The 22,352-nt window shown below is 34.8% G+C and overlaps 1 protein-coding gene across 1 annotated transcript in view; it reads left to right on the top strand.

Moving 5' to 3' along the window:
• The window catches only part of LOC146997217 (uncharacterized), a 440,254-nt gene extending 421,228 nt beyond the window's left edge, over nt 1–19,026 (top strand). The window contains exon 4 of the mRNA XM_085817011.1: nt 17,788–19,026. Within this exon, the coding sequence (XP_085673137.1) occupies nt 17,891–18,724 (834 nt within the window). The 5' untranslated portion in view covers nt 17,788–17,890 and the 3' untranslated portion in view covers nt 18,725–19,026. The remainder of the gene's footprint in view (nt 1–17,787) is intronic.
• Nucleotides 19,027–22,352: the final 3,326 nt, after the last annotated feature.

The raw sequence follows: 22,352 nt of genomic DNA, 5'->3' as shown, positions 1-22,352 counted from the left end.
TATAAAAATATTTAACTAAACTCTAACTTAACTTTGGAATAATAAACGTGGAAGATTGGCCTTATATTAACAGGAAGCCGTATGTAGTACAGAGAACTGTTAACACTACATATACGTTTAAAAATTATCACGAGGATTAAACCTCTGGCCTGGAAGCCAACCAGCAACTGAGTAAAACTTCTAAGGTAAGCGGCCTGCTTCGACTAACTCCTTCCTCTCTCTCGCTTGGCAAAAAGCCACATCTTAAGTAACGGCGTTCGCTACACAAATTTTGCATAAATAAGTTAACGCTTTTAATTCTGGCCGGAAGTAGAAAATAAGAAGTGATAGTAAAGATTTAAAATAAAATAAACGTTAGTTAAACTTAAGATCCTTACATAGGTGATGCAAAACCATTTGCAGGTATAACTGACGCCAAACCATATGGTTCATTAAATATAGAAAAATTTGAGTGTGTTGGACATATTCAAAAACGAATGGGAATATGGCTACGCAAATTAAAACTTGAAAGAAAAAAAGTAAAATTAAATGACGGTAAAATCTGTCTGGGAAAGGGAGACTAACAGATAAGTTAATAAATGAAATAACTTCGTATTATGGTAATGCGATTAGAGAATATAATGAGTCTGTTAGTGATATCAGAAAAGCCATTTGGGCAATTTACTACCAGAAAATATCGAGTGATGAAAAGCCGATTCATGACGTGTGTCCTACAAATGAAACCACATGGTGCAAATACAATATAGCTAAGCAAAATAAAGCTGATTATAAGCATATAAATTCTGAACCAGTCGCTGTAATGGAGGCAATAAAGCCAGTTTTTATAGATTTGTCACAACCTTCGTTATTGAGACGTTGCCTTGGCGGCAAAACACAAAATAATAATGAATCATTTAATTCCTTAATTTCGAAATTTTGTACAAAGACATGTCGTGCTGGTAGTAGGATAGTTCAAATTGCTGGAAATGAAGCAGTGATTGCTTTTAACGAAAGGTCTGTTGGTAGACATTCTGTAATGAATGAGCTACAGCTTTTTAGAAGTAAGTTTTCTATTGAAGGATTTTTACAAATCGATAACAAGAGAATAGATAACGCAGAAAAGAAAGGCTTGTCAGAAACAAAACAACAGCGTAAACTTGAAAGGCAGCAAAAAATGTCAGAAGTGCAGGCCTCCATAAAAATGATGGGGATGTTTATTGTGCTGGTGCGTTTTAATTTGTAAATAAAATTTTAGCAGTTTAGCATACAATTTGAAGTAAGTCGTAAAAGATTTTTTCACACATGTTAAATAATATGTATATTATACAATATAATACATATCATATGCTTAAATGCTTGAGTTTATTTAACTAAAGTGGTTATGTAAAAATAAATTTTTGTGCAAATATGCTACATGTATTTTAATATACGGCTATCACTCTGTCATGGTAATGTATATAGCAAAGTAAATTTAACGTGTTTCATACTAACAAAAGCTTCTGCAATTTATTAGGATTTATACTTTTTAAATGTATTTTGAAAATAAATATACTATGCACTTTATTATTAGAAAGTTATATACTGAAGTATTGGCATTAAAACTCAAATTTCTTAAAATACGGTTTTTCGCAGTTTTATACATAGCATTTAAAGTATGCTAAAGTTACATTGTGGAAGAACTATTAAATGTTTTATATGTTTGATATACAGTAATATATTACAGAGAACTTGAGCTAAGACATTTGTCTATAAGTAAATTCTTATTTGTAAGGAAGTTTTAGTTTTATCATTCTTAGTCGATATGTTATACTTCGATGAATGTAGCAGTTTAGCATACAATTTCAAATAAGTCTTAAAGGTTTTCTTCCCACCTATGTTTAAATAATGTTGCATAATATGATACATATCATATGCTTAAATGCTTGAAAGTACTTAACTGATGTGGTTATGTAAAAATAAATTATTTGTTCAAATATGCTACACGTATTTTAATACACGGCTATCATTCTGTCATGGTATTTTATATAGTATGGTAATTTTAATGTGTTTCATATTGACAAAAGCTTATGCAATTTATTAGGATTTATACATTTTAAATATATCATTTTGAAAATAAATATACTATGCACTTTATTATTAGAAAGTTTTATACTGAAATATTTGCATCAAAACTCGATTTTCTTAAAATGCATTTTTTCCCAGTTGTATACATAGCATTTAGAGTATGCTAAAGTTACTCTGTGGAAGAACTATTAAATGATTTATATGTTTGATATACAATAATACATTACAGAGAACTTTATCTGAAACATTTGCCTATAAGTAAGTTCCAGTTTGTAAGAAAAATTTAGTTGTATTATTGATAGCGTAGAAGTTTCAAATCATTTTTAGTTGATATGTTATACTTTGATGATGGCAGCTTATTTTACATTAATTATGCTTATACCAACTATTGGAAATTATATAATATTACAATATCTCTCAGAACATAAGCATTTTATATATTTTATAACAAGAGAAGTATTTAAAAAAAATATTTACATTAAAACTTGATTATCTCAAAACATAAATTTTCACTGTTGCGCGCATGATGTTTTAAAAACGGTTCTTGGTACACACTTTAAATTTAATGGACTTCTTTATATGAGTATTATCATCTAACTGAACCAAAAAATATATTGAATATTTTAATAGTCAAAAATTTTACGCATGGAAATATTAAAAATTTTTTATTTAAAATGCATTGTATAAATTTCTTAAGATTTTTGGTTCACAGTAGTCTTTAGATGCTATACAAGCTGTATATTAACTATGAAGTTAAAATATATAACAGAATGTTTTAAATTGTGCACGCAAAGTGGGAGTATTACGTGAACATATAAAAAATTACCTCACAAAGAAGATTAAATTATAAAAACATATGTGGCAACACAAGCTATTTGCTTACTAATTCAGCTGTGCTATGTAGTCAGCTGTAAAAAACTGGAAGTAATAGCTTTAAAAATAAATATGCTATCCCAATTCTTACAACAGGATCATATTCAGAGATTTTGAGGGTTTTAAGGTGTACGAGACCCCTTAACGTAGTTCAATGGAGAACGTGATGCAACCACTTCTCATTCCCCAATGACTTTAGCTTTGGCACTTACGTTTCAACCGTCACAGGAATGACGGCCTTGATAATTCAACGAAAGAACATATTATTAGTACTCATTTCGCGCTCTTAACGTTCTTAGCATATTTCATAATGCCTTACCGGAAATTTCTGTTTTCAGCTATAATCCTGGAAGGAAAAGTTCTGTTCATGCTGGTTCTATCATCTCGACTTGAGGTTTTGGATGATGGTAAATTACTCATGTATCGATTGTTATACTAAGGGAACTCTATTTTTATGCCTCATGATTGAGAAGTCCATTATTGCCACCAACCATAACCGAAATCTGAAAGGATTTTATGTGGGACTTCTCAATATCTGGCAATCTCTGGCAAATTCCGCTCAACATCCACGATTTGTTTTCGTGACTTCTTGCTGATTAGCAGCATTATCTTCTGTGTCCTAATGTGTTCTGCAGTTCTTTCGTAAGTGTTCATCACCACTGCAGTTCTAGCATACTAAGGTCGCTTTCGTCTGACGTCTGTTCCGCCTTAAGACACTTACTTAAGTGGGTAGACTGCCTGGACGAGCTGTCACTTGTCCACTAGCTTCTGGGTTGGAGTAGTTCCGATTGGGCAATGGTGTGTGCAAGTTTCTGAAAGGACTGCCACGTTTTTCATGGCGTACACTCTAGGCATTTTTTAAATCCTTGAGATCCACTATTCGCAATTGTTTCTATACCTCAGGTTCCCGTATGCCACCGAGGAAGTATTTCATGGATTGTACTTCACGTATTTCTGTTGAGCAGTCAAAAAAGGAGAGATGGGAGAGCATTTCCATAACAATGGCGAGCTTCTGGATTATTTTGTTGAGCTTCTGCTGTCGAGATATTAACTGCAGCCTTCTGTAGTCTTTTAAACACTTCTTAGTAGAGCTTTCGCGTACCGGGTACAGCATCAAAATCTAGCCTCTGGGTTTCTAGAAGAGTGGGACCGATATCGTCTTCTTCTATTCTCAGAGAAGCTGCGAAATTACAGGTTTGTCTTCGGAATCCTACCCATTTCCATTTGGAGCTATACAGAACTGAGCCTTGTACATATGTCACATGTTTTTTCCATCACACGTGGAAAGCATGACAAAATGGGTCGGAAAACATAGGTACCTATTTAAAGGTATCAGAATCGTCTCCAGTTGTCATTATGAATGTGTTAAAGCTGTCAGATTCTTTGGCGACAACAGCAGAGACTTTGTCATCGATTTGTTGTTCGACATCAGAAACTCTTCCTTTGATTTGTAGTTTGACAGCATTAACTCTTTCTTTGATTTGCTGTTTGACAGCAGAAACAAGTTCTCCAGTTTCTCTAACTCTCCTTTCGACCATGTTATTTCTGCTTTCAAAATCCTCGAAAATCTTCTACTGTTGTCTTTTATTTCTTCTTGACAGGCTTAAGTATCAATTTTGGATAGATTCCATCTTTCCTTGAACTGGTATTATTTCCCCTTTCCCTCTTTTGTTGGACGCATTTATCTCTTCTGTAAAGGAATCAACCTCTCCTTTTATATCTTCCTGGAACGCAGCAAAGACTGTCACAAGCTGCCTCAGATGCTCCTCAATTGTTCTTGTCACTAGCATTCTGTCCTACTTCTAACACCCAAAATTGTTCCTGGCATAAAGGTTCGTAAAGCATGCGGAAGAGCTGGTAGTTTGTTAGAATTTATTTGTCCCGAAAAAACACTAAACAATTCTGCAGTTTTTCGAAAAGTACGAGTAAAAAATATAATTCCAAAAATATACGAAATATAAAGGAACACTGCTAGTAGTTATCACTTTAAAGTGCTGAGAATGATGAAGAAAATACGATGAAAAGCGCACGTAAAGAGCGAACATAAATCTGTCAATACTCCTTACTCTATGCTGAACTGCAGAGTTCAGAACTGAAGTTCATTCTGGTCTTATCTCATTTTCTCACTCTCCATACCAAAAGCCCGAAACTGACAAAACTGTTGGACGTTCGAAATTTTGGAAGAGAAAACAAATGAAGCCACAAGGAAAAATCTACATGGCTTATAATGATTGTCACATTAAAAAAAGGAGTTCTAAAGTATAACGCCAACTAAGGGCGTTACAATAATTTTTAAGCTCCGACCTCTCTCCGTCAAGACATGGAGAAACTACTGATGGTGTGAGTGAGAGAGAAGCAGCTTCAAGGAGGAACCTTAACACAAAGCATCTTTTGTGAGAAGGCACTATTACGAGTTATTTACGAGCGATTTACGGTTATTTTCTAAAGAAGATCCCACACACTTCTACAAACGTGGAATCGGAAGACCCGTTTAAAGCCAGTCGGGGCTGGTTTGACAACTTTAGGGAAAGGACCGACCTTCACTCCGTCGTCAGGCATGGTGAGGCAGCAAATCCGGATGTAAAGGCAGCTGATGTTTACATCAAAATGTTTTCCGAACAGATAGTAGCCAAAGGATACATCCCCCCAGCAAGTCCTCAACTGTGACGAGACAGGGCATTTCTGGAAAAGGATGCCGAATAGAACTTACATAACGGCAGAGGAGAAGATGCCAGGTCACAAACCCATTAAGGATAGATTAAATCTAGCAATTTGCGTCAATGCGAATGGCGACTGTAAAATCAAGCCACCGTTAGTATACCATTCGGAAAACCCCAGAGGCTTTAAGTCATATAATATTTTAAAAGAAAACCTGCCAGTTATAATTTTAAGAAGATATGTGGAGGGCAAATCCGAAGGCGTGGGACAGAATGAACTTCTTTGTGGAGTGGATAATTCTGGTGTTCTGTTCTGGTGTTGGCCTCGACAATGCCCCTACTCACCCATCAAATCTCGAAGATGATTTACTCGAAGAGTTCAAGTATATAAAATTTCCCTACCTACCACCCAACACCACTCCTATCCTGCAGCCCATGGATCAGCAGGAGATTTCTAATTTTAAGAATTTGTACACCAAGCACATTTTTCGCCGCTGCTTTGAGGTGACAGAGAACACAAACCTTACCATTCGAGAGTTCTGGAAAAACCACTTTAACATCGTGATGTGCCTAAGAATTATTGTTCAGGCCTGGCTGGGTGTTACAACGTCTGCATGGAAGAAGCTGTGGCCTGAGGCTGTAGCTGAAAGAGAATTCGAAGGATTGGAACCCAAAGTGTCAGTGGTAGAGGAGCTTGTTTCTCTGGGAAAATCCATGAGTCTGGAGGTGGAGGAGAGAGATGTGAACGAACTCGTAGAGGAACAGTCTCAGGAGCTGACAACCGAGGAGTTACACGATCTGCATTTGCAGCAGCATACGGTGGTTCAACGAAAAATTAGTTTTGAAGAGGAGCCAGAGATGGAGGAGGTTATCCCTGCAAGAGATATAAAACAGATCTTGAGAATGTGGGATAAAGTTGTAGAGTTCGTGGATAAAAATCACCGCGAAAAAGTTGCAACTAGTCCTAAATCGGAGTTGTTCAACGAAACTTGCCTAACTCGATTACGCAATACCTTGACAGGTAGGAAGAAACAAACCTCCTTGGACAGTTTTTTTAAACGATCTGCGGGTGAAAATGAGCAGATCATGACAAAAAGAGCGAAGACCAGTGACAAAAATTAAGCGCTTCCGTAGGCACTTTTTCTTTTAATTATGTTTTTATAGAATATGTATTTGTTATTTATAAATAAAGGTTTCTTCTTGTTTTTGAATAAGAAACTACATTTTTCTTATTCAAAAACACTTAAAAAAACAGCTGAGGTCGTGTTTTGGGAGCTGGAACGGATTAATGGCATTTCGATTACTTTCAATGCGGAAAATTGCTTTGAGATACGAGCAAGGTTACGAAACATATTAAACTCGTTTGTCGAGGAACCACTGTACTTAATTATATAATCGTTAGCAAGCAGATAGTAATAAATAATTTTAAAACTGTGCTGCTATCAATATACAAATTATGTTGACTAGTATAATTAATTTAGAATTATGCGAATACATATAATATAAGATGATGTATGTTACTACAGATACGTGTTAATATAATACATATATAAGTCTGTGCATATATATGAAATCATAATTCTTTTTATACCAGTTAACAGTTAGAATTACTGAACAACCATGAAAGGTTCCCCAAGAATGAAATATGGTGTAACAATGAACACTTAGTTTAGAAATTCGATTCTATTATATATTGTTGTAAAAGTCATTGTAAGAGTGAAAATTCTTCATTCTGCCTTAATGCGATTTTTTGCGTTTAATGCGTTGTTTGGTGATTTTATGATCCCGAATTATATTGATGTGATATATTAATACTGCATTTGTAGACATACGTTTTCTGAGAAACGAGTCAAGGCGATTGATTTTTTGTAAAAATTTGGATTTATCCTTATTTTATTGACGTGCACCAGCACAGAATTGAGAATGGCTTGTGCTATGCTTCGATGGATGAAGAAGCGTTTGTAAGTAATGAATATTATGAACGTTTGAACATATTTAAATGAATAGTATTAAAAGTATATATTTACTTATATCATATACTAATAGTTTATGGTAAATTTTTCATTATAAATCTCATCACAGTTTCATTTCTCATTCTATTGCATTTCTATAGCGGTACATAAATTTTGTGGTTTACATATTGTAGATTGCATCAGTTTTGCAGCGCAATTTATTCCTCGGTATGTTACTTGTAGTGTTATTAGAAATTCCATTATTTTTGTATTTTTTCTGCAATTGGTAGTATCTGATTAGGAAATTTATGTTTTATTTCAAGATATATATGAAGTTGGTTATATCAAGTGTTAAATAAACGTTGTTATTCGGGCAATAGCGTTAGCTCTTTCGAGATAGATAAATGCAATTCTTATTTCTTAAATACTCAAGATATAAAGACACACTCGAATAGTAGATTCACTCACTTTACGTTTTTTAAGGGTTATATATATACATTAAAGCGTGATCAAAACAACCATTGACGAGTAGTCTTGGCGTAATTCGTATTCATACCAAGATTATCCATTTCTCAAGGCAATAATTTTTGTTATTTTTGCTAAACCGTTTACGAAAATATAATTTTCCGAATCCTGAACTCTTATGCATGGAAAGGCAGCTTTTAAGATATTTGTTTTGCAATTTGATGCAAAATTCGTATTTTTAAAACAGTGATGTATATGTTCTTTTTTTAAAATTCTGCCAGTATATAACATTATATAACATTCTTGTGTTATCACCATTTATAGTTGTCGCTTGCTGTACAGCCTGCTGAATACATTTTACTTTCTAGGTATCTACAATTACATCGTGTTGTTTCGGTACGAACAGGGGCGAAGTATTCATCACTTAGATACATTTAAATATAATTAATTAATTTTTTTCTGATTTTGATATCTATAATATATAGACAGGATTACTGATAAGAAATTTAAGAAAATAGTAAATGAAGAAGTAAATAGAAAAATTTCTTTCAGGTATTGTGAGATGTCAATATAAACTTCATACATTTTACTAGGGGGCTGTTGACAAAGCAAAATCTTTACTATATATGTCTACGAGCTCTACGTATACAGTGTGTTGCTCAAAGTAAACTTCCTGCATTGTGAAGAGTACTACGTGTATGTCGTGATGTGTTCATGCGAAGCTTGTTTCCTCGTATGATGAGCTCTGCCTCTTCGAACCGAAATTGACCGTAATCTGCAGCGTCTTGAGTTGTTTATGCAGCTTCTTGAGCTGTTCTGGTATTTCCTGTCGAATCTGACGATGACGCGGACAGTCTTGCATCCTTCGTTTACTTGCGACTTCTTCCCGTCATCGCGCATATTCTTTTGACGTTCCGCTTTCCTAATGGGCCTCCGTTTCGCTTCTGCTTACCTTTCCGGAGCACGCAGTGATTCTTGGTTTTCTGAAGGTCTTTTGCGTCTACTACTAGTTTCTGATACAGTTTGAGCCAGCGAAGTTTCTTGAGTTGTTGCTTGTCTGCTGGAACTCCTATTCGTTTCTTCTTCAGTTTCTTGAATGCGTAACCTTTCTTGTCACTATGCTTGCCTGCTGAGTTTCTAGTTGTATCTTCATTCATTTTTGAAGCATGCAAGTTTTCTTCTACTTGCCTGCTGAGTCTCCTAGTGCTTTTTACTTCATTTTTTATGTAGCTCGCTGTAACATTTGTGCTGTCTTCTTGCGTTCAGACATTTTAGTAAATTGAAAAAAAAATTATGTAACTGTAGTAAAGTAACATTCATCTAAAATATGTTAAATACCTACAGAAGTTTAAACTTCTACTCAGAAAGGAACTATACAATAAAAGAAATTAAATTTTTATAAATAAAATTAGAATAGCATAAAATGCATAGAAACATTTCATTATGAAGAAAATGTATTCATTCTTTCCAAGCAACCAGCTATTCGTAAATAAATTTTTCTTGCCAAGTCAGGAAACAAAGAACTTTGACACTTGGGGTAATACATTTGAAGTTATGATTTAAATTTATTTTAATATAACAAATTTGCAAAATCTCAATAAAAGAATTAACGTAGCGATAGCATATCGTGTCACGTATCTAAAGGTGAAACATAAAAGTTGCCAAAAGCAGCTATTCATTTAAAATACTGAAATTAACGAAATATTTTTCGACATACAGTGACGTTATATGGAATCACGTGCTTTCTTCAACTCAGAATATAACCGTAAATAATAACAATAAGTTTCGAGTTTGGCAATACTATTTATTTCATATTTTTTTAAATTAAAAATTTCTCTTAAACAATACGATTTGAGAGTGAGAAGAGCCATCATTTTTCTAAATAAAGCAATTTGATCTCCAGCGCTTTCCGAAATTTTATATAACATCTCGAGTGATAGTCGTAGGAAGATAACAATAGTCGAAAAGTTTTACCAAGAATTTTTGAAATCCGAGGGTACCTCCTTCTAAATTCAAATCTCCCCCCCCCCGTTCCGGAGGATATGATGTTACGAAGAAAAAAAAAAAAAAAAAAAAAAAAGAGGCAAAATCCCACATATATTTAAACTGCTGACTCCTGTTTACAATATTCAATTTCCTTTAAAAACATTAAGCTTCATTTAAATAAAAGGAAAATAAATTCACACATTTTCCCTAGCTTTCAAGCTTTTATTGTACTTTTAAATATTCTTTTTGTCACTGTTGCGCAAGTTTTCCGCGGCGTCATTAGGAGCCGTAGGTCGAAAACATATAAGAATCATTGCTGTAAATAATGATCATATGATAAATTGCATACATATGCGATTCTTTTGATTAGAATTTGAGTACAATTCTTTATACATCAGCTACTATGCCCCTTTATGTAACGACAATGATTATTTTCAATGATTATCCGATGAGAATGATTCTTTACAATGATTATTTGATGACAAAGATCATTTGCAAAGAATATTAAAGCCGATGACTACGATTACTTAAATAGAATATGCATGTCATTCGATGACAACGATTATTTCCAAAGAATCTTCGATCACGTCACTATTGTATATCGCTATACTTCTGGGTTTGGGGGGGGGGGGTTGTGTATTATACTACGGCCCTGTAATTAAGCGTTTTAAATGACATCAAAAACGTTAGTAAAACTTAGGATCCTTACATACTATCCGCCAGAGTTAATTAGTTTGAAACTGAGGTCTAAAACGACCTTGTTGAAAACTTTTAGCTCTAGAATCTAACGCGAGGCCAATCTTTTTCAAACATTTCTCTCTAGAAACTAGATATTAAAAAGTCGTTTTTACATTATCATCTCTATGGACAAGTATTTTCATCTGTACTGCATCTATAAACAGGAGTTTCTTAGTTGAAATCTGGTTCCTTATGGAAGGAAAACTAGTTTAATGAAATGTTACACAATCAAATGGCAAGTAACATGAATATTTATATTTCTCCTTTAAAATTCTTATTTCATTCATGACGTTATTTAATTATCTCCCCGTGCTCTCTGACTTGTGTTGTAAAGAAAAACACCAAACACGAGCGTGTCTATGTACAAGTGTTCAACACTACCGCCTGCAATCAAAACACTAACGTCTTAAAATTCAACATAACAAAACCTCAGAACACACCTTATATTCATCTCTAAACCCTGAGCTACAATTCTGAAAAGTGGCTAACTCTGAAGTGTAGCGTCAGAGAGCCTAACTACATTCATTCAACCTTTATCACATATTCACAATAATTTGCTCTTTTTACAGTCACACGAATAAGTTAAAATTTTTGGCATTACTCTAATATTTTTACTTTTAACATATCACAATATTTCTTAACTTTTAAGATAACAGTTCAGATTGTATATAAGGACATATTAACATGCCGTTAATTTTACGCATTTTAAAACATACATTAGTAGTACATTGTTAACTTCTATTCTTTTCCAACCAAGTGCCAATTCTTCTGCATTGAAATTCTACATTTCAAAAGTCTTTCAGATTAAAACTTCTTTCTTGCCAGAATCTTTTAAATAAAATTTTATACAATAATTTTTACAATTTTCTTAAGGTACCTTTCTCAAAGATTATCAATGCTTTTTCAATATTCAAGTATTTACACATTCCTATTATACATTAATTTTAGTTTTACTCGCGAGTAACTGAAAAACAATACCAAAATAGGTAACAACTCCTTTCTCGCCTTTTTGGCGATAAAGGTAGGCCTCACATGAGGTAAAAATTCTTGAATTCTGCCACTTGCAGTAAGATTGAAAAATTAACTTACGGTTTCAAAGTAACATAAAGTTTTACTTATCTTTGTGATATTCAGACATCCTTTTTTCTGCCCAGTCCTGGAAGGTAGCGAAGACTACGGTCTGGTTGATCTTCCTTCTTGTGCGGGTTCGCCCTTCGGTCCCTTCCTTTAGCATCTGCCTGTGGTCACGGCCGTTTGATGGCAGCTGGTCTTGGCGGAACCGGGACAACTGTCTCTCGTTGTTGCCTGGATCTCGTTGCTGGCTGTTCAAATTTTTCTTGCGTCTTTGCATCTGCAGCTGGTCTTCCTTCATCAATTCGTCGACATTTGCTGCGTAGACTCCTATCCGATGGGTAGATCTTCTGTTTTGGAGCCGTGTTATAGTTGCTGTCATTTCTCCTGGCTTTCTTTGCATTAGTCGTACTTCTCCCTTCTTCATTCTGGGGGTGGTCGTGCTCTCTCTTCTCTGGTCGGTGGAACGACTTCTTTTTCTTGTTACCTTCAGTTTTCCAACGGGGGAACTTTCTTTTCAATTGCTCCTGTCTACTAATGGCTTGCCCTTGGGATTGTCGTTGTTCCACCTCTGGAGCTTGTGCCTGCCGTGCCGGATCCTGCAAAAGATCTTGAAATATTGGCATTTTATTACGATTATAAAATGGTTTTATCTGGTCTACGTTTGCGGTGCAGGTTTCACCATTCCTGGCTTTTAACACCACTAAGCCTGAGTTACTTTTTCTATGACATATGGTCCTTCAAATCGTGGATAAAATTTAGCAGTTTTATCTTCTGGTGCTGAAGAAAGTGAATGCTTAATTTTTAACACTTCATGTCCTACTTTATAAGTTACTCCCCGTCGTTTCATATCATAATAAAGCTTCTGTTTTCTCTGTGCTACTTCAGTGTTCTTTTTTGCTTCTTTAATTTATTTTTCTATATTGCCCATTTTAAATTCTGGGGCTCTTTGTTGAACATAAAATAATTTATCTAACGGCGTTATAATCTTTCTGCCTAAAAATAACTCAGCAGGAGTTTTGCCCGTCGTATCATGTTTTGCGGTCCTAAGGGAGAAACCTAATTCATTGACATAGTTAACCCAGCTTTTATGAAAATTTTTAACATAACTACGGACAATTTTCATTATATTTCTATTGACCCGTTCCGCTATATTTGATTGCGGCCGATACGGGACCATTTTTAAATGACGTATGCCCAGTTTTTGGCACATGTCTTCAAATATATTACTTACAAATTGAGGACCATTATCCGATATTACTTTTAGGGGCGCCCCGTATTTTAAAATATATTTATTTAAAATAGAATCAGTAACTAATTTCGAGGAGGCTCGTTTTAAGGAAACAATTTCGATCCACTTACTAAAATAATCAACCATAACAAGGTGATAGCCACTTTTATTTAACTGACTTTTTGGGAAAGGGCCCAATAAATCGATGCCAATTATTTCATTTGGAAATTCCGATTTAATACTATTTAGAAACCCGGCCGGGCGGAAATTAATATAATTAACTGCTTGACATGTTGGGCAGGACTGGACATACGCCCTTGTTAACTTTTGCAGCTCAGGAAAATAAACTGCTTCGCGTACGCGTTGGATGGTTTTTCGAATACCAGCATGAGAAGCTAAAGCGGAGTCGTGTAACTCCTGCAGTACATTTAATCTAAGACTAGCTGGGATAACAGGTCGAAATTCGTTGTTGGAATTCGTAGTTTTTGTATAAAATAATAGACCATCTATTAGTTCGTAATGGGCCGTCCTATTTCTTATCGCGACAATATATTGGTGGCTAAAATTTTCAGGATCCTTTAAATAATCATAAATATTTTTAAATTCAGGATCCTTACTCAGTTCGGTTATCACAGTTTCTCGGGAATGTAACTTACATGCTGTGAGCATTGCCACCTTTACAGTATTAACTTCTTCATCTATTTTTATTCTGGATAGGGCATCTGCTACGATATTTTCCTTTCCGGGGCGTGTGCTTAATTACCAGATTATACTCTTGTAACTTTAGTGCCCATTTTATTAACCTTGTGGATAAGTTTTTCCCTGAGTACAATCTAGTTTCCGCCGCATGATCAGAATACACTGTTATTGGCGCCTTCCCAAAATAGACTCGGAACTTTTGCACTGCTAACAGAACTGCAAGTGCCTCTCTCTCAGTCGCGGAATAATTTTTTTGTGTTTGATTTAAAGTTCTACTAAAAAATGCCACGGGCTGCTGATTTTGCGAAAGTACCGCTCCTAGCGCATAATCCGAAGCATCCACTGAAATTTCTAAATTCTCATCGTTTTCAGGAAATTTCAAAACAGGGGCTTGCGTTAATGCTTGCTTTAATTTCTCGAAAGCACTATTGGCTTCGGCCGTGGACGAGAAAATTGCCTTTTTCCTTTTTAATTTTAACAATGGTTCAACAATAGCTGCAAAATCTTTTATAAAACTCTAACTTCAATCTTTGGAAGAGTCAAATTTTTCACAATAACTGTATTTAACTTGAAGAAAGAGGGCTTTTCTTGGCCTTCGGATTTCCGCACCCTCCCGTTAGCAGAAATCCGTTTTAGTTTAATTTTCTTTCTTCCTTTCCATGCCTTCCTTGTTTTTCCGCTGGCCTTCAGACTTTTTTTCTGGCTTACTATTGAACTGTCGACGTTCGCCGGTTGTTTTTGGATACTTTTTGGTCCTTGCCCTCTGATTCGATTTGCTTCCGTAGCCGTGTTCTTGCCTTTGCTGTGGTCTTGGCGCACCAAATTGGCTTCGTTGCTCAAACTGGCGTCTTCATTCGATGTCCGCCGTTCTTCTATTTTCAAACTGGATTGTTAGCTCAAATAACTTTTCCAGTGTAGTCGGATTCCTTAATTAAATAAAGTCTTGTACTTGGGGAACTAAACTCGGCAAAATCACTTGAATTATCTCAGGATCCGGACGGTTTCCATACAAGAGTTTAAAGACGTGAATTTTTCTTAAAATAAAGGTGGAAAGATTTTCGATTCGTTGCTGGTATATGCTGAAGAGTTCCGTTTCTAAACTTGCACGATCTCTTACGACAGGGAAGGGTTTTACTAAGGCAGTCTTAAAATTTTCGTAAGTATAGGTGGGACTTCCCGCTTGACCCAAGAGGCTTCTGCCTATACATTTGAACCAATTAAGCGCTTGGCCCCTCAAAGCGCTGGTAGCTAAGGTGACTTTATGGAACTCATGGACTGGATACAGCATGAAGTGGTCATCCAATTTTTCCAAAAAACTGGTTACCGGTGAGTTTCCATTAAATGTTGCTTCTGGTTTCATCGATGCGCGCATGGTCTGTACGATGTACCCAAATCCTTCCAGGGCGGCAGCTGGCATTTCTGGATTCTGAGTCGCCTGTGGTGCCAGGTTCTTCTTGAAACTCGGCCATGGTTATTCTTCTTCGTCGGGCGCCACTATCAGGACTTGTATTCCTCTTTACTTGCTTTGGAAACATGAACTATCCTGACTCGGAACAGGGAGCTTACTCAAGCTATGTTTACTAAATTACGTGATTCAAATCTTATTTATTGCAACAACTTAAACTGTTATGACACTTTCAATTGCACAAGAGGCCCTTGCTTTTACAACTGCATTTATTTGCGGAACACTTCCTTTTGCAATAACAGTGTGTACATATACTCCTCTCTTTTCAATCTACACCAGAGCATATCTGTGATTGTCGACATACACCGGTGAGGGTCCGAATGTAGAAGAATGTAATGCAATATTCGATCTTTCACCGACGTATTTGGTGAATGTTAACATTCTCCGGTGAAAGTCGACATTCTTTAATTTCGGTCTTTCGAGGTAACATATTTTTATACGATTATATACATATATATATATATATATATAATATATATAACACTTTAAATTGCACAAGAGGCCCTTGCTTTTACAACTGCATTTATTTGTGGAACACTTCCTTTTGCAATAACAATGTGTACATATACTCCGCTCTTTTCAATCTACACCAGAGCATATCTGTGATTATCGAAGTACACCGGTGAGGGTCCGAATGTAGAAGAATGTAATGCAATATTTGATCTTTCACCGACGTATTTGGTGAATGTTGACATTCTCCGGTGAATGTCGATATTCTCCAATTTCGGTCTTTCACGGTAACATATGTTTATAAGATTATATATATATATATATATCGTGTATATATATTGTTTATATATATATATATATATAATCGTTTATTGCAATGCATTGTCGGAAACGCTTTCCTGGCCCATAGTGACGAGAGACAACACAAGAAAAATATGGTACGAACATTGTGAAGATATTTTTTTATTTTCCTTAGCGCAGCGGAAACCAAGAAATAAGAACAAAAGCAGGGGATCGCCATCAAAGAAAGTATTCGAAAGTTCCTTCGGAACGTATCCTAAACATGGGTTTGGTAGAGATAGTCCAGTGCATTGTTCAGCAAGATCACGAGAACTAACTTGCATTATCAGTTCGTCTCGGGGTACTTCAACACATAAGTGCACGAAACCCCAGTTAGAAGTCCAACAGGAACTTGTGGCACATATTGTGGCAGGTGCTGGTAAAGTCCTGGGGATGCACGGTATTTTCCAGAGCATCTCATGTTGGATGTACGAGAGATGGGATACCCGTAACAGGGTGCAGGTCGTAATTTCGAACACCTTTTTTGAGGTCCATAAGTGTCTAATTTTGTTCCTACTTTTTAATTTCTCTTGTGCTAAGCGTAACTGGTGTCCGATCTTTCTTGTGTTTTGTGTTGTTTGCACCGGCCAGGAAAGTGTTTTCGGCCATGTTTTGCCATTTAATTTTTCGTCATCGTCGTCTCTCTCATATATGTGTATAATTACATATGACTCAAGTGTTGCTACTATATGATGACATTTACAAACACGGTGTTTAAAATGCTACATATTCCCATCCGAAAATATCTTTTTCTTTTCCTCTTGCCCTTCAAATAAGATATATGTGTCCTTCATTGCAAAATTACCTGGAACTTTAATTTTTCTTTTTTCGAGGACAATGGAGAGCATATTTCAGTATAGGCAGCTGTCAATATTCAAACATCAAATTGTAAAAGCCATTAAAGTGTGGCCGAAATGATCAGAAGGGCTAAATTCGCATAAGGATTTAGGAAATACATTTTGAATGATTTTGTAAATTTTCCTTCAATAAATTTAATGCAACAGGCAAAAGAAATTACAGGGAACAATAAATATAGGAGAAAACAGGTATATCTTTTCCTAATTTACTTTGATTTGATTGATTTCTTTCTTTCTTCCTGTATAAATAAATAAACTTTAAGAATGCAACTGAAGAATGAGAATAAAAGTTTCAATTGAAACAAATGGTGGCAAAAATCCTAGTGCGGCTCTGATGGACTACGAAAAAGACCAGCAATATGATCCGAATTTTGAATAACGAGAGAAAATTTGAAATCTGTGCAGCCAGCGATGCAAAGAGACTCGTTAAAATACAGGTTTGGCTGATTCAGAAAGAACGTTACGTGTATATCTTCTAAAATGCTTTTTCCATCCTTTGTTTGTAGTTGTTTCCCTTTTCATTTCAGTTTCCTTTTTTCCTCCTATTTTGCAATTTTCGTCATTGTTTCCCTCTGTTTTTAAGCCACCTGTTTATTATTTCTGTTATTATTATTGCAACTTATGTAAAAATTAAGTAAGGAAAAGTAAGGCACTGAAACTTTGCAAATTATTACGCTCTACGTGAGATTCATGGAGGCCGCTTATTGCATACAAATAACGCAAAATACTTTAACTTATCTGCTTGGCTTTAGGTCAGAACAACGAAAACAACAAATTCACCCTTTGTAGAAAACAATTCTGCCAGGCAATAATCTACGGGGAGTTTTTTCCCTATGAAACTGAGCCAAAAGTGTTATATAGTATCTAAATATGGAAGTGTTGTACATGTTAAACGTGATCGTCATTGCATTACTTTCACTATTTTACTAATGAAATAAAGATATACCGATTTTTTTTGTAGATTGGAAAATCCTCCTTGTGATCATGAAAAGGAGCAAAAACTGGAAAACGAGAAAGAACTGGAAAACGAGAAGGAACTGGAAAAGAAGCGAGAACCGGAAAAGATGCAAAAACTGGAAAAGAATCAAAAACTGAATAAAAAGGAAGAACAGGAAAAGAAGGAGAAACTGGAAAAGAAGCAAGAACTCGAAAACAAGGGAAAACTGGAAATGACACAAAAACTAGAAAAGAAGCAAGAACTGAAAAAGAAACAAAAGCTGGAAGAGATACAAAAACTAGAAAAGAAGCAGGAACAGGAAAAGATAGAAGAATTAGAACAGAAGCAAGAACTGAAAAAGAAGCAAAAATTGGAAAAGAAGCAAGAAATGAAAATGAAACAAGAGCAGAAAAAGAAGCAAAAACTGGAAAAGAAGGAAGAACTGAAAAACAAACAAAAACTGGAAAAGCAACAGAAACTAGAAAAGAAGAAAGAACTGGAAAAGAAGCAATTACTGGAATGGATTCAAAAACTAGAAAAGAAAGAAGAACTGAAAAAGAAGAAAATACGGGAAGGAATACAAAAACTAGAAAAGAAAGAAGAACTGAAAATGGAGAAACATATTGAAGAGATGCTAAAACAAGCACACAAAAATGAACTGGAAAGGCAAAAGTTGAGGGAAAAATTGCAAAAACCAAAAAAGAGAGACCTGAAAATGAAGAAGGAACTGGAAAAAATGCAAAAACTGGAAAAGAAGCAAGAGCCGGAAAAGATGCCAGAAATGGAAAATATAGAGGAGTCTGAAAAGACGCAATACCTGGAAAAGAAGCAAAAAACGGAAAAGATTCCAAATCTGAAAGACAAGCTGGAACCGGAAAAGAACTGTCAAACCCGAAAAGGAAACCGGTTGAACTGCGAAAAGAGCCAGAACTGGATACCGACTGTAGAACGATTGATTTAATGACCAAACGAAGCAAGACCCGGAAAAGAAAAATAGAACAAATAAATCATATACCTGCTTCATTTTACCAAAATTTATTATCAACAACATTTTTATTATCAAGAACTTTATGGTGTTCTTAGTATATGGACGGCATTTGATAATATTTTGCTCGGTAAGTGTAACTACTGATATATTATAAGCTAGTAATTAGTCATGCTAACTTTAAGATACCAGTATTATTTTAGCAGCAACTAAGTACACTCTTTCGTAGTTCAGATCTATGTTTTCAGTGCCTTTCATGGCTGCGAGGTCTTCCGGTTTTACCTGGAAAGTCACAGTTTATTGACTTTTTTAACACATAGCTTTACACATGACAATATTTTTCAACAATAAATTTATGTTGTGCTACTGGCTTTAAATTGTGCAAATAAATATTGCACGGCATATCTTTCATAATTGAACTCATGAAATTAATTTATACAAATTTCATTTTAAAATTTGTTTGACCCTGAGCTGTCTTATCCAACTGCAGATATTCATAGAACTTTATATCAAGGTTCAAAGAAACGTTCAAAAAGGAATGTTTATCCACTTTTAATTATGTGTTAATCAGCATGATTTGCATTACTAAGATTGTAATTCTAAACAAATTAAAAGCTATTGTAGTATGTACATTAGCTTTTCATTTGCTTTCACCTTGTTTAAATTCAGTTTGACATACCACAGTTTCCGTCTCTACTTAGGATTTTTTCAGTGTAAAAATTCAAGATTACAAATTGAAATGAGCGAAAGAAATAACTTTTAAAATGTGTGTATACATTACATCAGAATCATAATATAATTAGATAAATAAACTGAATAATATGTTATAAAGCGAATTTATATCAATTTCGATTTCTTTCAAAATAGAAATTCCTTCGCACCTCATAAATCTCACAGAAACTCTCGGTTTGTGATTCGTGAGCTTTAGTTTTTTATATTTGGAATTTGGCAGCAATATGATTCACTGTTACGATGCAAATTCTTGCTCACAAATTGGTTATCTAACTAGAAAATGGTATAATTAAAATAAAATGAATATTATTAGATGGAAATGTTGGTTTCCTTTGCGTTTATCTGAATGGTATCGTATATATAAACCTGTTGGAGACGTTTTTTTCCCGCACATCGAATAGAGACACATAGTCACATAATACAAATAATATGAATACAAGAATATAGTGTAAGATGATGCTCTACCACATTTCTCTATTACTTAAGACTGCGAAAGATTTGTTAAAGCATTACAGGATCATACTCTGATGGATCTCGCCGTTCTGTTTCATTTTCTGCCCTCGAAAACACATTATCTTAGTACAATAGATTACTTTTGAAGGAATGGATTATTTGAAAACATTGTAACTGTAAGAATTATTCTCTGACGTTATTACTGAAAAAGCGGCTGAGAGCATAATCTTTGGCTATGCTCTTTAAGCTGTATTAAAACCATTTTGAAATGTAAGGCCTTCAAACTGAAACGTAAATTTATCTTATTTCTGTACTATTCATTAGAGTTATATACATTCCCATCAATAGATACTGAATGGCTAAATATTCTGCTTACCCAAATCAGTTATTTTTTTTCTCTCTTCTTTTTCTTAATTTTAATTAGTCCGGAAAGTAAAGCTATAGAGAATTTCACTTCTTCATTAGAAATCTGATCACAAAGATTGAAAAACGTAACATCGAAATTTTGAAAACATTTATACACTAATAGAAGGGAAAAAAAACAGAATATAATGCTTCAGCAAGCATGTAAATATCTCTATCACTTAAGTTTCAGCTATGTTTGCTATAGTATATTCAGGCGTATAAGGCGCACTTTTAAAAGAAAATGCAAGATTGAAATTTATGGGTACGCGCTGTACGCCAGCTATAAAAATGTTATGTTTAGAAATATGGAAAAAGTGATTAGAATTAGATAAAATTAGATTTCTGCGTGTAATTAAATGCTTTTTATTTAAGAGAAATAACATAGTTTATGTACTTAAAAATTTTCGTTATCGGATTCTGTTTCATTTTCACCTTCACCTCTGATCCATACTTGCATAGACAGATCCAAGTTCCTCATATACGTCTCAATCTATAACTTCAAGCACATCATCGAATTCTGTTTCAGTTTTGCCGTAACTTTTACTCTGATCCACACATAAATAATCATCTTTCGTTGCATCTAGACCGTCAGATATACCACATAAATTAAACGGGTTTAATTTTATTCCGTGATTTTATTATCTACTGACACACTATTTATGCGCTGACATGACGTATTTGGTCTCCATTTGTAATTAGTTTTTTCACCTTCACTTTTGTTCGAGTATTCCACTAACGTTTAAAATATTCTATCGATGATTTATTGACATATATGTCTAATATATGAACTAATGGCAATAATCCGCTTGGATAAACTGTCATATCTGTATAACACTCTTTCAACAACATATTTGTGCTATCCGTTAGATGGAGGATGAACATGTCCCAAAGTATTAGACTTTCTTGATTATCTGAGGCAAAAGGAAGCTTTTGCCAAATATTTCTTATCCACAGTTTCACAACATTTTTCTCCGCCGATCATTTCTCGTGAATACGGATGAAAACACTTTCGGGAAACTGCACTTCAGCAAAGTCTTTCTTTTCAAGATATCGATGAGCTTTTAATTTCGTACGGTCGGCTAAGCAGGAGATCAGTACGGTGAGGTGAGATTTCTCGTTGGCCTATTGATTTTATGTTAACCGTTATTTTTCTTTCATATCATTGTTTCTTTATCTCCTACTATATCAAAACTTCAGGAATGACATCGATATTTGCAACACGTGATAGTAAATAAAGTTTAACATATTTTTAAAAACTCATCAAAGTTTTATCTCTATATTTTCGAAGCCTTTGAAAAAATTTTATCTCTTTTTCTCGGAGAACTGAATTATTCCGTGAAGTAAATCGAATACACAACCTCAGTTTGCTTTAGAGTTTTCACTTCCATTTGCACTCGTTTTTTCTATTTTTAAGGCAAAGAAACGTACGCTGTTTCTTGTTACAATTAATCCATTCTAGTGATGATGGGGATTTTCTACAATGCAGTTTCCAACACTTTCGCCGACGGTAAGCTGTTTCATTACTTCTTTATGCAATACACATTTATTCTTTGGCGCAATAATCATTGTAAAATTTCATGCCTCTTCCACTCGTGTACGAAGCATTCACGAAAACCATCCTGCATGATTTCCATTTTCTTTCGCAAACTGAATGACTTAACATTTGAAACTTGCATAGTGTTTGTTTCGTTCGGCGAAAGCCATAACTACTGGTGAAGAAAGCACTGGATGAACTACACTTCACTAAAAGCAAATGTGATATCGTTAAGTCTTTGATGTTGACATCAGAACCACGGCTTCAAATGACTACAGAAAGAAGAAACATGACTCCTAATTCCGCAAATTCACTTTGGTCGAAAGTGCACTCTTATCCAAATGATGTTCCTTATTTCTCGAAGTCCTAGAATAACATTCTCTTCCACATCCAGAATGAATACAAATCACCTCCTACCTTGCAGAAATATTTTCCCCGATAATCATTTCTCCTGCGCACCACCTTATCGCTTGCCAAACT

This window comes from Stegodyphus dumicola, chromosome 5 (genome assembly GCF_044657685.1).
Source record: "Stegodyphus dumicola isolate Sdum_Otavi_A_Nest chromosome 5, ASM4465768v1".
Classification (NCBI taxonomy): Eukaryota; Metazoa; Arthropoda; class Arachnida; order Araneae; family Eresidae; genus Stegodyphus; species Stegodyphus dumicola.
The sequence above is the reverse complement of the archived record's forward strand: the minus strand, read 5'-3'. Positions and strand labels throughout refer to the sequence as shown.